At 37.8% G+C, this 17,080-nt stretch overlaps 1 protein-coding gene across 3 annotated transcripts in view; it reads right to left on the reverse strand.

The window, feature by feature from the left end:
* The window catches only part of SORBS2 (sorbin and SH3 domain containing 2), a gene marked incomplete at its 5' end in the record, with an annotated part of 206,853 nt that overhangs the window by 24,642 nt on the left and 165,131 nt on the right, over positions 1 to 17,080 (reverse strand). For 2 of the 3 annotated variants that reach the window (XM_082680301.1, XM_082680300.1), the window contains 6 exons: positions 867 to 995; positions 1,081 to 1,195; positions 5,361 to 5,407; positions 6,775 to 6,863; positions 13,363 to 13,550; positions 16,213 to 16,262. In XM_082680301.1, coding sequence (XP_082536427.1) covers positions 867 to 995; positions 1,081 to 1,195; positions 5,361 to 5,407; positions 6,775 to 6,863; positions 13,363 to 13,550; positions 16,213 to 16,262 — 618 coding nt within the window. Of the gene's footprint in view, positions 1 to 866; positions 996 to 1,080; positions 1,196 to 5,360; positions 5,408 to 6,774; positions 6,864 to 9,415; positions 10,997 to 13,362; positions 13,551 to 16,212; positions 16,263 to 17,080 lie in introns of all 3 variants that reach the window. The other variant, XM_082680299.1, reaches the window with a different exon arrangement.

Here is a 17,080-nt window from a genome sequence, read left to right on the forward strand (position 1 = left end):
ATCTACATGTTCTGAGTTGTAACAAAGAGTGAGGCTAACAGGACAGGGCAAAGCTAGCATCCTAGATTATGCATAGCTGTGGCCAGGGCTGACATCCACCCGGTCTGCATCAAGATGGTGTAGCACCAGCATCCATTCTGATTGGTGGGTGGCCATGCCATAGCGGTCAATAATATATATATATATATTTTTTTTCGGTACGCGGGCCTCTCACTGTTGTGGCCTCTCCTGTTGCGGAGCACAGGCTCCGGACGCGCAGGCTCAGTGGCCATGGCTCACGGGCCCAGCCGCTCCGCGGCATGTGGGATCTTCCCGGACCGGGCACGAACCCGTGTCCCCTGCATCGGCAGGCGGACTCTCAACCACTGCGCCACTAGGGAAGCCCAATAATATTTTTTATGAACCCCCTGGCTTTTGCAATGATAGAACTTTCTACAGTCACTATTCCTGCTGGCTGCAGGATCAAGCCAATGCCACAAGACCCAGTTTAAATTTTGAATTTGATATAATTTTTGAATAGTAAGGCGCAGCAGAAGAACACGATTTTGAACTGTATTAAACTGCTATTTTCTTTTGATGTTTCCACATGTACAGCTCCTGATATTTAGCCCGAGGCACCCCTTGGAGACAATTTGGAGCCTCCCAGGCTAAACCACAGAGGGAAAGTCTCTCTGAGAAGCTTTGCATCCCACAGGCACCTCATCTGGAAGGACATAGGAGTGGCAGGTAACAGTGACTCAGGGCAGCCTGATGGAGTTCTTTGCGGAAAATGAGGGAGACACAAAAATGTCTAAGGAAAAAGATGACCTAACTTAGTTGTGAAAATATACAGCCTTTCAAATGCACCAGTGAAGAAAGCAGGTTACCTTTCTCAGCGATAGCTCCACATTTGTGTCAGCGCTGAAATTGTATTTGGCTACAGCTTCTCCGATTTCTCCAGGCTGGGCAGGGGGAGGCGGTCTGGCAGGCTGTGCTTTTTCAGGAGGTGTGAGTTTCTATGAAGGAGAACAGTTACTTATGCTTGACCTGTGGTAATCCTGGAAACAGCAACCACGTAAGGAGGAAGGGGAAGGGACTTACCTCCACGTATGAGATTGGGAAAATGCCCACTCTCCCGTGGTGCTCTCCCTCATACCAGTTTTGATCAATTCTCCTGAGGATGTAGACAGTATCTCCTTTCTTAAATGACAGCTCCCTAGAAGAGATACATTTGAATGGTTTTTTTTTTTCCGGATGTATGGCGATTATTCTTAACATCAAGATTCTCGCTAGATCTGTATGTGGCTGGGAAATATACTTCCAATATTGAAAAAAATCTGTTGAGTCCAGTTAGATGAGGATTTTCCTTGAAAATTTTTAGAATTCCTTTGAAACATTGTAACTTTAGAAATGATTTCAAAAAGAACAAATGTAAACATCACATCTGATTTAAATCACAGGCAGATTAATATGAAATTTAAAGGTGGGGACAGACTTGCTGTCTAGTCATTGGTTTAGAGTAGAGGAGTCCGGAAGCTTGCCATAAGGCTGGATTCATTCCGCAGCGATTTTTACTTGTCCTGAAGCTAGTTGGTTACTTACTTCTCTCTCTTTCTGTCTCCTTCTGATATGTTAAAGCTTACAATAAGGAAACCAGTATCATTTAGCCTTAGCACAGAAGTGCCAACATGAGAAAAAATTTTATTTGTGGATCCTTGAAGCTGCTTGACAGGCATTTAAGTAGAATATCTTGATAATGAATTTATTTTGTGAAACAGAAAAGATTTTATACTTTGATTTTTCAGTGAGGCACAAAGATAAACATTTTTAAAAAGTGGAGTATAATTGACCTGTAACATTATATTAGTTTCAGGTGTACAACATAATGATTCAGTATTTGTATATATTGCAAAATGACCACCACCATAAGTTGAGCTAACAGCTGGTCACCACATATGTTACAATGTTTTTTTTCTTCTGATGACAACCTTTCAGATGTACTCTCTTAGATACAGTACAGTATTATTAACTATAGTCACAAAGATAAACGTGTTTCAAGTGCAAAGACATGCACAGATGGCTTGTAACCGCCTTTATATCTTTTGTTTTTTAAATAGAAAAATATTTTCAAGAAACTAACTATGCTTTTCCATTTGGGCTGTTTCTAAGGAGACAGTACGTAAATTGGAGTATTTAATTTTAAGTTATAAAGACATTAGTCATCATAAATAATTCACGCCTAAATTCTCACCCTCACTGCTTCAGGTTTTTATGGCTTTATCCCCCAGGTAATTGTGTCTCTGTGTTATTTTGCCTCCACAATTATGTCTCATTGGAGGGTACTTATTTCAGATCTTTTGCCAAGAGCCCCATTTTCACACACATCTGCCTTCCCACTCCCAAATCTTCTGCGTTGCTTTGTTCAGAATCTTGAGTTGGATCATTTATGTGTGCAGAGTACATAATGGAGAGAGGTTTATATCAGATGTCGAATATTTTGTGTTGATTAAAAGAATTAATTGAAAAAAAGTTGCATAGTAAAAAGAATTATTACACATTTAGAAGTGCTAAAACTTTCACATTGAATCTGTGTTAAATTTTCAGTAACCCTAAAAGCAAACAAGATTCACAGGGCCTGACATTCAAATACAGTACTTCCCTCTTTTATGCAAGTGCCTAATGTAGAAAATAAAACCCCAAATGTTTAATGTTTACAAACCAACTGTTTTATTTATACCAGGTATGTTTTATTTCTGGAAATGAGAGTAGGAAGCTTAGCTTAAAAGAAAAATAATTAGTTGTCTCTTATTTACATTTTTTTAAGTGTGAAAAGATTTCTATGTGTAAAGACTTGTATTTAAATTTTTGAAGTCATCTAGAAAAAACAGTGGTCTCACCCTCCAGTTTTCAAAATTATGTTCGTCTCATCTCAGAACTAGAATTTCTTTCTAAGAGTCCCATTTTGACCAGTTTGCTCCAACCAGCGCCTACCACCTTTGAACAGTGGCCACTGACAACCTTTGGGAATAGCATTTTATCTCGTTTTCCTCCTTAACAGTTGAGACATTATGTTTGGTGAGTTACTTAGTTGTCTTTTTGAAAATTAAACTTTCTTGTGTTAGGTAAAGAAAAACAGCTTTTAAAACAGATAATTATTCGAAACAGAGATATCTGTCTCTTGTTTGTAAGATGTTAGGCACAAAAAGCACTCACATCTCTTGCAGGACATTTTGTCCTGCCCAAAATGTCCATGAGACATTTGGTCCACATGAAAAGGTCCTTGATATTTGGTCCTGTCCAGAACAATTTGGCATGAGCCAAATATGTTCATGGACATTTTGGATAGGACCAAATGTCTGCTAACCCTCACATCTAGCTAATGATTGAAATGACTTAAAAATGTGGCTGGTCCTCCTGAAACTTTCAGTGCCCTCTGGGTGTGTGAACCTTTTTTTTTTTTTTTGAGGTACGTGGGCCTCTCACTGTTGTGGCCTCTCCCGTTTCGGAGCACAGGCTTCGGACGCGCAGGCTCAGCGGCCATGGCTTACGGGCCCAGCCGCTCCGCAGCATGTGGGATCCTCCCGGGGGCACGAGCCCATGTCCCCTGCATTGGCAGGCGGACTCTCAACCACTGCGCCACCAGGGAAGCTCTGTGAACCTTTTTTTAAAGCTGCATGAGTCATCCATAACCTTGATTTTTGTGTCAGGTACATAACTACATTGGGGGTGACAGACAACCGCTCTTTACATCTCCTGAGAACAGAACAAGAGGAATGTGATTAAGCTGCAATCAGATAAACTTATTGATGGTATGGGGGAAACAGTTTTTTTTCTTACTAAAATTATGGGATGGTTTCCATGGGTGATTGTTCAGTTCACTTCTCTGGAGGCTTATAATACAATTAGATTTCGTTGGTTGAGGAAGACCTTTGTGAAAGTGGGATGGTGCAAACAGCCCTTCAGAACAGCTGTGTCATTTACACTCCCACGGGCAGCGTGTGGGAGAGTGGGTTTCCCTGAACCTTTGCCAACGTCAGACGTTCACAGTGAGGATGTGGTCTTGGAGGAGGGTGAGGGGCTGGGCACTTGGAGCAAATGCAATCCAGTGACAGAGTCAACACCACAAACACCTCTCCTCTGCACTGTACCTCATCTTTCTTTCAATGCCTGTTTCTAATTAAGGTTTCTCAAAAAGCCTGTGAGCCCTGGGCATATTTTATATGCCCTGTTATTTCTCAGGGCTTCATACATCTAAGGACACTTTTGATCGATTTTCACAAAGAAGAAATGAAATTTACATGTTTTATGTCATTATTTTATAAAACTGACATGCCTTGTACAAATTATCACACCATATCCAAAGAACAGTAGCTAGGACCATAGTGTAGTAGAAACAGAGCAGATGTTACTTATCTCATCAAAAAAAATTGTAAGCTTCCCTTCAGGATTCTTTTTAACCCCAGATTTAAGCCATATTTGACATCTTCACTTCTAAAGAGAATTTTCTTATTTAGTTAATTTAATTCCCAAATTCTGAGTGATTTTATTTTTTATGTCTTCTGTCAGAGATAGATTCTTTAACTATTAATTCATATAATATGCATTTTTATGAATAAATGCTTTGGTTATTGTATATATATTCAGCTAAACAGCACGGTATAATTTAATGCCAATATCTTGAATTCTAATGGAGACCAAAGTTTCTTAAGTAAGGTCTGTGACATGGGCCATAACAGAGCTGGAAAACTCACTCCTATTTAAGCCTCCTTATGTGCTTAGTACTAGCCTTCCCCAACCCTATGCTCACCTGATGAACAAATTCCTAAAAAAAAAAAAAGGTAAAAAAATTACGAGACAGGAGTATGAAAACACCAACATCAAAAGACCACAGGATAGAACTGTGCTCAGAGTCTCTAAGCTCTGAGTATTGAGAAATGGAGATTTTACTGCAGGAATCTTCATAAACAATTCTAGTCTTTAACCACAAGCTATCCTTAATATAGTTGGATAAATAAATGATATAAAATTCTCCAGTTAAGTGTTACTCCCCCAACAATTTATTTTTACTTCACTCTCCACATGAAAATTGTAGAAACAACGATCCTTAATTTCGTTTTTTTTTTTCCTATCCTTTTGAACTCATTGTGCTCTAACGTGTTTGGTGTAATTTAAAACTCAATGTTTCTCAACTAAACTCAAAATGAAAATAAAATTACCCACATCCCAGTCAATTCAGAAGGAACCATTTAATTAGAGTAGATTGCTGAATTGGGAATTAGGTCTTATTTGTAACACATCCCAGTGCAATATTTGTCTTTCAAAGTATTATTAATGTATTTAAAGTCAACTTAAATCATATAATGAACACTTATCTTACTTACTTGGATGTCTGAGCCTTAAAATCGTAAACAGCTTTTGCAGGCAATTTCTGAAAATGAAGGAAATGGTTAGCGCTAACTTAAAATTATGGATTTCCTATAAAAAAGCAGTTTCACATGAATTAAAGAGAAATGAAACCTCAAGGAATGATTAAACATATACAATTTAAATCATTTATGCAATTTATAAATAAATCAATTAGTTCTTTATTTAGATATTTAAACTACAACAGGAATGTAACAGATGACTAATTCACCCTAACTATTGAATATCATATTTCATCTTAGGAACTAAGGTAAAAGAATGCCATAAAAGGGGACTAAAATGCCTGCAGAGGATTCAGTCCTAGGTATAATTTTGGCTTTTCCTGGGATAATTATGGGAGGTCAATTGCTGTATGTCCTAAGTATTGACACAACTTCTGAATCATAATAAAAGGACTGGAAAAAGACATGAGGGAAGTCATTACCCCTTTTACTAAATACTAATTGACATAGTAGCAAAGAAATATTAGCCCACTTATCACTGAGAGGCTCGTTAGTGGCCAAAAGTATAGGCTGGTCACTTTATATTCCCTGGAGAGTTCAGGAATTCTTCAGCACACAGTAAACCAGCTGCTCATCTTTGAGTCATGATACGATGTGACTCGTGCCCACACTCAAGCTTCGGGGCCCACAGATCTGCCTGGGCCACCTGTAGCTACTTCCTCTCTGATTCCAATAATCCCCTCACCTCACTCTCTTTCCCTGTGACTCTGGTGAACTTTGGGCAACCTGGATCATTTCTGACTTCTTTGGGGGTCCACAGGCCCTGGACTATGTCAGACACCTGTAGAGAACTTTCTAGAGTGCCTGCCAGTCCAAGACCAGCCTTCAGTTTCTATCAAACCTTCATGGCTCCAAGAAAGTACAAGCCAGACCTCCAGCCCTGGCTCAGGACCATGGACAAGAACCAGTAGGTGGGTGGTTCTCAGGGGCAGTGTTTTTTTTTTTTCAGGGATCCTCTCTAACAAAAGCAGGCCAGCAAAAATTGTTTCTATGGAATTTGTACTGATTGGCAGCACGGCTGACCTAGGGCTGTCCCCTACATCACAGGGCCAGAAATTTGTACAGGGGAAACCTTCTTCCTCCAAGGGGCGGCCCAGCTCAAGACTCTTTAATTTATGGGTGTCAGGTCAAGATTCAGAGAGTCACTGTCAAACTGGATTACAACTGGGGGAGACCTGCCACTAGGGTCAGAATGCAGCTGGCTTCAAGTCCTTTGCTCGGGCTCCAGGGAAAACTGTTTCTAGTTTCTCTGCCATCACTTTTGTGTTTTTAATCTGGGTTCTTTACTGGTTTTGGAGGTAACTTCAGCTGGCAAGTGCTTTATCAAGTATATTGGTGAAAAAGACTCAAATGATACTAAAAAGACTACCTCTTTTTCTGGAGTTCCTCTTCTTTCCCTTGGTACACTTCTCCCCAAATCGGTCAGCGTGGATGTGTAACTTCTAGGGGACTCACGGTCTATTGGAAAGGACAGGGCCAGAGTGAGATTCCACTTAACCAAAGGCAGACTTGTTTAGCCATTTTTCCTGGTGGCAACTATTTACCCTTCACATTTGGAGAGACACTGCAATGGAACACATGGGTCTAAAACTCATGGGTAATTGTAAAGTTGTGATATAAGACAAAAACAGAGCATTTTAAGAGGAAAAATGGATATTCTCCCATTTTTTCCTTTTTCTGCAATACAAGATTGCAGAAGTATTATAATCATAAATATAAATATAATTGTAACATTGCTGATATAATTATACTGTAGCACCTGGTATAGACAATTTGCAGTTACAGGGATTGTTCACTTCAAAGATTTAATACTTTCTATTTCTATTCTTTTTGCCACCAGTTTATAATTACTATGATAGGGCCTGGAGAAGATGGAGAAGGTAGCAACGACTTAATTTAAGAACATAGTAATGAAAAAGAGAGAAAAATAAAGTATGATGATGACAGAACTATGTCATGGCCATTCTCTTCCCTCTTTCTCTCTGTTTTTATTTTTTTAATTTTTTTGCGGTACGCGGGCCTCTCACTGTTGTGGCCTCTCCCGTTGCGGAGCACAGGCTCCGGACGCACAGGCTCAGCGGCCACGGCTCACGGGCCCAGCCACTCTTTGGCATGTGGGATCTTCCCGGACCGGGGCACGAACCCGTGTCCCCTGCATCGGCAGGCGGACTCTCAACCATCGCGCCACCAGGGAAGCCCTCTCTCTGTTTTTAATTACTTATTGAGTCTGAAGATGGCATCTTAAAGCTTAAGGCTTAAAAGGCTGTTACCTATTGCCTTCCTTTGTGCTCAACTATCTTATTAGAAAGTGAATATCTATTCCAATAAACAAAGGGATAAAAATTTCTAAACAGAATGTGTTTCATTGGTTGCCAAATTACTTATGAACTATTGCATTGTTTTTGTTCACCTTAAAACAAAATATACATGGTTAATTACATTATAAAATAATGATTGCAAGTATCTATTAATGGTATCTTATATCGCATGCATTATATGTGGAAATGTAACGGATATTGAATAACTGGAAAAGTAGCTAATTTACTAAAACATTAGGTTATGACATGTCTCAATCAGTGAAAATTTCAGATTGTTGGCATTGATTTAGAAAATTTGAATTTACCGTTTTTGAAGCATGTCATATAGTATAAATGAAAGCAAAGATAAATACTAATAAGATAAACAAATGTGTGCAATGGTAACTAACAATTGGGCTATATATAGTACATTAATATGACATCTGAATTATGTCTCTTTTTTGCCTATAGAGATTATATTCTATGCTACAAATTCTGAATTACATGAGTTTGAATCTTGTTTCTGCTACCTACTGTCTGTGTGACTTTGGTCAGATTTCTTGTCCTCTTTGGGTATTGATTTCCTCCACTGTAAAACAGTATTTACAATATCACCTAGGTTTATGCCGTGTTAAGTAGATAATGTATGTAAAGCACTTTGCAGTGTCTGGTGCATAGAAAACTCTCTTGACAATCCAAGTTTCAGCCTGGAATACTCATTCCAGCTTCCTAAAATTTACACAGTAAACAGATGCACTTTAAGCATTAATGAAAAGAATTGGATAAAAATATCAAAACATCCTGTGTTTTTCAGTAACGTAAACCTGAAAAAATGTCCTCTGTATTTGAATTGCTATTTGTCCTTGTGTTCCACTTTAAGGAATAATCCATCTATGAAAATGAAGTTGAGAGTCACTTTTATCCTAAATAGTCTAATTCAAATGTCAGTATAGGGTTGTTTTAGCAGAAATAGAAAATAAATTAATTAAATAATGGAAGGGAAGAGAAAATGAATACAATGAATGATGGAAATGAGACATATATAGAGAGCTTAAAGATATATTCACAAAAATTTTATCCCAATTGTATCTTTTAAATGGAGAAAGTTATTAAACAAGTCCTATTCTCTTTTAATCGCCGATCAATTACTATATTACATATTTTGGTTTGCTTCCTGAGTGTTTTGATTTAGTATCTTCTATATAGAATGTCAGCAAATTATTTATTGAATGAATGACTATAAAGTTAATATAAGAATCAAGGAAAAGACTGTTAAACTATTGGTTTTGATTCATTTTCCAACAAAAAAAGAGCTAATGCAAAGTTGTCAGTTTCTTAAGGATACTGATACTCAATTATGATTTTTGCCTTGAAATTCTTTTAAATTGGTAAAGTAAGTTTAATTGGTTGTTTCTATGTAACAGTTGTTTCAACCCTAACATCAAGCTACAAAATGGTTTTCCCTTTCAATTCTGAATGAGTAAATTTTTGTGAATTGATAATTACTTTAAGCCACACATCAAGTCCAGATATCCCATGAGCAAATGAGAACTATTCAGTAAGGCACGTTTGCACAACAAGCATTTGCTTCACAATGCATAATGAATCCAAGTGGTCTCACAGCTCAAGAATGATGAATGTAGGAATGGAAAATGAAAGAGCTGGAGGGTGGGCATCTGAACCACAAGGGAAAAGATAGAAAAGTTGATCCACCTTGGAGGCCCAGTGCACTGTCGTGGTCTTGGTGGTGGTAGTTGTTGTTGGTGTCGTCTTGGAAGGAGGCACTGTGAGGCATTCTCCCACAATCGTTCTGGTACAATGGACAATGAATAGCACCTTCTTGAGATGGTGGGTGGAAAGGCTGGTGCATGGGGCTCCTTTTTAGAGCTTTGAGTGATGAATTCCTTTCTGGAATATCTGGCAGCAGTTCACTGATAAGACGGTGCAGTATACTGTTGTCTGGCAAACTTCCCCTTCTCTTTTCAGCCTTAATTTGGTCACAAATGTCTTTAAGGGCAGAGTCCAGAGCCTCAAATACAGATGTTTTACATTTTGCCTTTTCCATCTGTTTTTTGGGAGTTGAATTTTTTTTCCTCCGAAAAGGCACGGGACTGACTAGAAATGCCAGTTTAGAAAGGCCAGGGTCCATTTCTTGTCTTCTGGGCTCTTCAGTATTTTCATGTTTAGCTCTTTCATGTTTTAACATTGTTGTAAATCGAGTATAGGAGGCAGGGCATCTGCCTTTGCAGGAGCTGATGAGGTGCCGGTGATGGTGGTGGTGATGGTGGTGGTGATGGTGGCTGGATCCATAAAAACTTTCAGAGGATGTGAAAGAAAAGTGATCAAAGTCACTCTCACTGCAAAAGGACGATCCTTCTACATGAAGGTAATCACTGTGGTCAGACACGACTCCATCCTGGTCACTATCAGAAAAGTCCAGATGGGTTCTGGGCTGCACATCACTGGTGACTTCAATGTGGATGGGCACCAGGGTTTTAGACTTGTAGCTTCGTTGTACCTGAGAAGGGTGTCTACTTTGATTTTCTTCCTCCAGCAAAGACTCAATGGAAAATCGCCTTTGGGGACATAAACCATTTTGTTGTGGTTCTAGGGTTACAGGAGATAACATTTCATCTCCTAAATTTGGCATGGATTTTGACTTCTGAATCAACTTTTCAAATTCAGAAATGCGGGTGGGGACCATGTCCCTGGGCACCTCCTCCGTGGAGGACTGGCTGCATCCATGGAGCAGAGCCCTGTGTTGCTGCTCCTTTTCGTACTGCATTATTCTTGACTTTACAGAGCAAATCACCTCTGAATTCATTAAATCCTTGCGGTTGATGCGGTGCATTTTCTTGTACAGTTTTAGGAACCCTGGGGCATCGTGGGCTGACCTGTGTCGGAGCCTTGATCTGCTATTACTGCGGCCCTCCTGGATGTAGGGGGAAGCCCATGTTACGGGGCAGCTCTCCTTGGAGTCCTCTTCACATAACAGAGAACCCATACTTTCTGACTTGGCTTTCGGATCAGGAAAACTATCGCAGTCATCGTTTAAAAGGTCATCACAGCTACGGGATTTGATTTTGGGGGAAACCGTTTCTTCAGTGCTGCTCCAGATCTCTGCGTTTTGCCGGGCCATTTGCCAGCCATTTTTGAAAGTAATGGCCCTCTGCGAGTCATGTGGGATGTCCAAATGCTGTCTGTAAGTGTTACAGTAATCTAACTCATGGGAGGGGTTGCCGTTGAGCCCTGAGTAACTGCAAAGGGATGGACATATTTTGCTATCGTCCCCACCTTTTATTCCAGGGCAGCGTGGTGGAAGAGAGACGTTGGAGAAGTTAAAAGGCTCATAAAGAGGAGAGCATGTCAGTTAGCATCAGATAGCACAGCAAAGAGAAAGCAGTTAGTGGAGTTTAATCTAGACATTGATTGTTATACGTGTAGCTTCAACTTAGAGAAAAAAGCCTAATTCTAAAGCAAGGCAATGCTTTGGCAATAAATGTAGCTTTGCAGATGATAGTTAACAAAACCATGTATAAAAAGTAACTGGTGTCGCTAATACGCCTATTTCTATTGCATATTTCATCCATCTTTCTGCAAATATGGTATTCAAAAATCCAGTAGTGCCTTGTAAGCTAATAGCATGACCTGGTAGTGACTTAAAAGGTTTGTAATTAATACCAAAAATGCCATAGATTTAAACATCTTAATAGGGTCAGGATTTGAATCTTATTTGATTTATAATAATATTATTAATTATTAATAATATTATTAATTTATAACAATAAAGAGGTAAAGAGTAACTTATAAATTTACATTTAATTAATACTTCCATAACCGTATCAAATAATTTTTCATGGGCATTAGGTAGAAAAAGCTATAAGACAAAATACTTTCCCAAATTGCAAAATCAAGTTCAGTTGCTGTGAACTATTGCTGCTAATATTTTTCTAAGAAAAAACCCAACTAGCAACTCTTTAAACAAATGAATTTACCTCTTTAATTTCTCTAACTTCAACCTCTTATTAGGCAGTTTCCCATAAGGATAACTGGATATAATGTAAAACTTTCATCACAGTTAAATGCACTTGCTTTTTTCCAGGAAGGGTCTTTTTAAAAAATCATTTGCAATATAATAATGTAGAGCTAACCCTGACATCAATTTCGAATATCTATGGAAATAGTCTTTTCTTTTGTGTTGCTGAGTTAATTAATAAATGAGAGGCCAAATTACATCTGATGGGACATTTTCTTCTTAGAAACAAGCCTAGTGGAGGAAAACAGCTCTATTGACAGCTCCTGCCTTCTCCAAATTCTTCAAAAGTGATAAGCACATTAAGTAGCTGTGTAGTATTTGAGAAAGGAAGTTGACTTAACACCCCCTAGGATAAAAACAAATATCTAAATTAATCAGAACCCTTTTAACTTTTGGGTGGTATCCAAGCATAATGAGTCAATGGCATTTCATGACCTATTGGTTTCCTTGGGGTATTTGTTTATATAAATGAGTAGAATCTAATACGGGTACTTCTGTTAATTTGAGGAATGGTATAGTGAAAGGGGATCCCTCCCTGTGAATCTCCCAGTAAGTAGTCATAGCTTTACTAGGCCACGGACAAGAGCTAGCACCTCCTGCCTATCCAGAGCCCAATCATCAAATCTTTTGCACACAGACCAGCTAACTCTTAGCTTTAATTTCATGTGGCAACACTTTCAGTGCCTACATTCAATCTGCGTAGCTGAATCTCTGCTACTTTATGGAAACTTCAGTTACAACTCACTTTCTTCACACACTTCAAATTTCTTCTCTCTTATGTTTCAACCCCAGAGGATTGGAGGAGACCCTGAGTCCCCAAATCCTAGGTACCTATGGATACTGGTTCATTCCTAGGTCTCTATTTTGGGAATATTCCTGTTACAGCTGCAGTAATGTGTAACTAAACAGAGACTTGAAGGAGTGACATCTTCCTTTCAACACAATTCACTAAATTTCAAGAGAGGAGACAGGCCATACAGAAAATTGGCTTGGTGATATCTAAACTTTACAATTATGGCCTGAAACCAGTTAGTTCTTACTAGTGGACTGTTTTGAATTGAACACTATGTTACATGCAGAACATGGATATTCTACTGTATGTATGGATATTGACCAAAATATAAAGCAAGTGATTAAAGAAACAACTTTCATAGGTTAGACAAACTTTTGTCTAGAATTAAATAATTTAAAAAATCCAAAACCAATTTACATTTTAGGCAACAACATTCTCTGTTGCTACTTCTAGTTTCTATTCTATATATCTGATTAATTTTTCTAGTTGTAGTAACATTAGAAAATGTTGACAATATGCAAATGTTTGGAACTGTAATCTTTTAATAGCCTGACAATACAATATTTCATACTTTAAATTTGTTCCAGAAAACACACACAATATATTTGAAGAAAGAAAGCATTAACAGATGATAAGAGTCCTTTAAGCCACTCAAATGGTTCACCATCCTGATTTAGTCTGTGTATAAAGAAAGCTATTTTTCTGAAACTATATTTTATTTAAGACACTATTTACATGCTAACTATTTCTGGGTAGTTATCATTGGACCAGCTCTCCCATAGTTAAAACTTAAACTAGTAAATTGTTTATATGTCATTTATTGCTGCTCACCTTTTGCTCTTGATGGGGAAGAAGGAGAAGAACTAATGAAGGACTTTGTCAGGGTGGAGCTTGATCCTGGGAGGTCTGCTCGACCTGGGCTAGTTCTGCTTGCAGTTGGATCCCCCAAGCCCCTCGGCTGCCCCACCGCAGGCTCGCTCTTCCTCCTTTTCCTGAAGTCACTGGCCATGCTTGCAGAACTGAAAGAAGGAATCAGCTTCAGTTTGGTTGGTGTTGCAGGGGGTTCAACTTTGAATCAGAAAGACTAGTGGAAGGTGCTGGTGGCCATGGTATGCCTCTTATCTCCCATCCCCCAAACTGCATTCTTAGGAATTCATTCCTTGATATTAAAAACTATTTCTTTATAATCACCTCTTTGAAAATTAATAGACTCATCTGCAAACAGTGACAGTTTCACATCTTCCTTTTCAATTTGTATTTCTTTTATTTCTTTTTCTTGTTTGATTGCTGTGGCTAGGACTTCCTAGACTTAATTTTTTTAGAGCAGTTTTTTTTTTTAATCTTAAAATCTTTTAGAGCAGTTTTATGTTTACAGAAAAATTGATTGGAAAGTACAGAGAGTTCCCATATACTCCCTTTCCCTTGCACACATTTTCTCCTGTTATTGACATCTTCTATTAGTGTGGTACATTTCTTACAGTTGATGAATCATATCAATATATTATCATTAAATGTAATTAAAGTCCATTGTTCATATTAGGGTTCATGTTTTCTGTTGAACATCCTATGGGTTTGAAAAATGTATGATGACATGTGTCCCTCATTACTGTATCATATAGAGTAGTGTCATTGCCATAAAAGTCCCCTGTGCTCTACCTCTTCATCCCTCCCTCCCTGTGAACACCTGGTGATCACTGATCTTTTTACTGTCTCTAGTTTTACCTTTCCCAAAATGTCATATATTTGGAACCAACAGTATGTACCCTTTTTAGATTGGCTTCTTTCATTAGCAACGTGCTCTTAAGGTTCCTCCATGTCCTTTTGTCGCTGGATAGCACATTTCTTTTTATTGTTGAATAATATTCCATTATATGGATGTACCACAGTTTGTTTATCCATTCACCTATTGAAGGACACCTTGGTTTGCTTCCAAGTTTTGGCAGTTATGAATAAAGCTACTATAAACATTCATGTACAGGTTTTTTGTATGAACATAATCACCTTTTAAAGTAAAAATTCTCCTGTTAGTGTAATATTTTGTTACTGACAATTCAGTGTTAGGATTTGTACCATACATCTTTTCTCTATACAGAACAGTTGCAACAACATGAATATATCTGGAGGAGGGATGCCAAAATGGAGGAAAGGATTGGAAAAAAGAAGAAGATCTGGTAAGACCAATTTTTCTTACCTCGAGCTTTCCCTATGGCTTTTCCTAATAATCTTAGCTTTAAAAAACTTACACTGAAATTCCAACGTTTTTCTGTTTAAATAATGAATGACCAATAATCTGATCATCAAATAAACTATTAGAGTCCTTTTACCTGGTTGTATTAAAAGGTGTCGACAGTTTGTAAGGGCAGGGACTTTATATCATGGTTCTGGATCTGAGTGTAATATCATTTAAGACAAACATTAGTGAACGAATATATACCTCACATAGCATGCTGTCTGTCAAATCATTAGATAAAATTCCACCACCACCAGCAGCAACAGCACACCAGCTCTTATGAACCAGAAGTATGCTATTTGCTTTACTGTCATTATTGTCTTACACAGCATGCACGGCAACTGCTGAGCTATGTGCTGTTGTCACTGTTTTACAAATGAATAAATGTAACCTGCAAGCTTTGCAAGTATAGAGGTGGAGCCAGACCTCAGAATTGGTCTGCATTCTTCTAAAGAGGACACCCATGTTCGCCTAGACCTGTTTTTGCTGTCATTATCCTGTCACATGAGTGTCTGTGTGTCTCTACGTAAATCCTTAGATCAGATTAGAACTAACTAAAATTCAAACATTTTAGGTGCATACATAATTGTAAAAGATATAAAAGAAGGGGTTCAGGGAGCTCCTTTCTCAGTGACATTAATGCTGTTGAATGGCACACATGAAACCAATGTACAAAGGACCCAGTTTACTTTTCCATTTATGTTGATAGAAATCTGTAGAAGGGCAAATTATTGTTATATAAATATTTGTTGTTGGTGATATGATATGGCTGGGAGTTTGCATTATTCATTATTGTCATTCTACTGTGTCTGAACTTCTGTAATATTTTAAAGTAAGAGTGATATTTAAAGCCTACGAACAGAACTTGCCTTGGTAGACTCTTAGCACAGTTAGGACCTACAAGTTATTTTGCCAACTGTGTAAACTTCGTATGTTATGGAGCCCAAGTTTCAGTTTACTAGAGATAAAATCTTAGGGATTGAGTATGTTTCTGTACTTAGAATGCCCGGTATATAGTAAGTTCCCATTTATCAGTTGTAACAGCATTCCTGATTTGTGTGGTCAGAGTATAATGAACAAACATATGTAGAACATAATTTATAAAATTTTTTCTAACTTATTACAGTTTTTTCAAATATATCATCACATCATCTAACAATATTGAAAATTAGATGTTTATTATACTTATCTAAGGAGAAGAAAACTGGGTATGGAGGAGACAGGGAAGGCAAGAATTTCTCAGCCTGTAATGGAATCTAGAATTATTTTACTTAATTTTTATACATTCTTGAATATGGTCATATAAAATGATGCAGAAACAAGTTAAAACAACTTCATGAATTATGGTGCTTAAAATAAAGATGAGGGATACATAATTTTTCATTTCTAGTTCACTGAAAAAGAAACCACTGATATAGAATACCCTGGTTGCATAATAATGAGACTCTTACCTAGTGGGTCTTTCCAGGCTCCTGTCTATAGAGGATTGATACAAGGAGGCCTGTTAAGATAGAAAGATAGTTCCATGAAAATTTTTACCATAGCATAATTTTGTTTGTCCCTGGACTTTATAGTAGGCATCCTAAAAAGAATACTGTCAAAATAGAGATTAAAAATACCATTTACTTTGGGCATAAAAATGTTTTCCCGAAGAGAAATCATGCAACCTAATTTCTACTTTGTTCTTATCTACTTCCTCTTCTAATATACAGTCATCCCTTGTGGTATCTGATGGGAATTGGTTCCAGGACCTCCCCAAGGATATCAAAATCTGAGGATGCTCAAGTCCCTCATATACAATGGTGTACTATTTGCATATAACCTACCCACATCCTTGCGTAAATTATCTCTAGATTACTTATAATACCTAATACAATGTAAATGCTATGGAAATAGTTGCTGGCATGGAAAATACAAGTTTTGCTTTTTGGAAATTTCTGGAATGTTTTGTGGGGGAATATTTTTGTCCCTAAGTTGGTTGAATCTGTGAATGTGGAACCCACAGATATGGAGGGTCGACTGTACAGCACCGCTCTTCTCTGTGTAACTCAAAATATTCATAAATCAAACATTGCCTGAGGGGGAAAAAGAAAAATCAATAACCACTCCTTCATGTAGAAATAGACTAAAAATAGAAATTTCTTACATAAAGGAATGGTTTGATGTTTAAAGAAATATTTGTAGTCTTCAATCCTTATGAAACATAACCTTCTTTATAAATTTTTGTCATGTTGCCAGGTGTTATTTTTATGTAGACATAAAATGTAAGCAGAACTTCTTTCATTGGTTAACATAGACATGACTTTTTAATAAAAACCA

The sequence above is a fragment of the Grampus griseus genome (assembly GCF_964374135.1).
Source record: "Grampus griseus genome assembly, chromosome: 21".
NCBI lineage: Eukaryota > Metazoa > Chordata > Mammalia > Artiodactyla > Delphinidae > Grampus > Grampus griseus.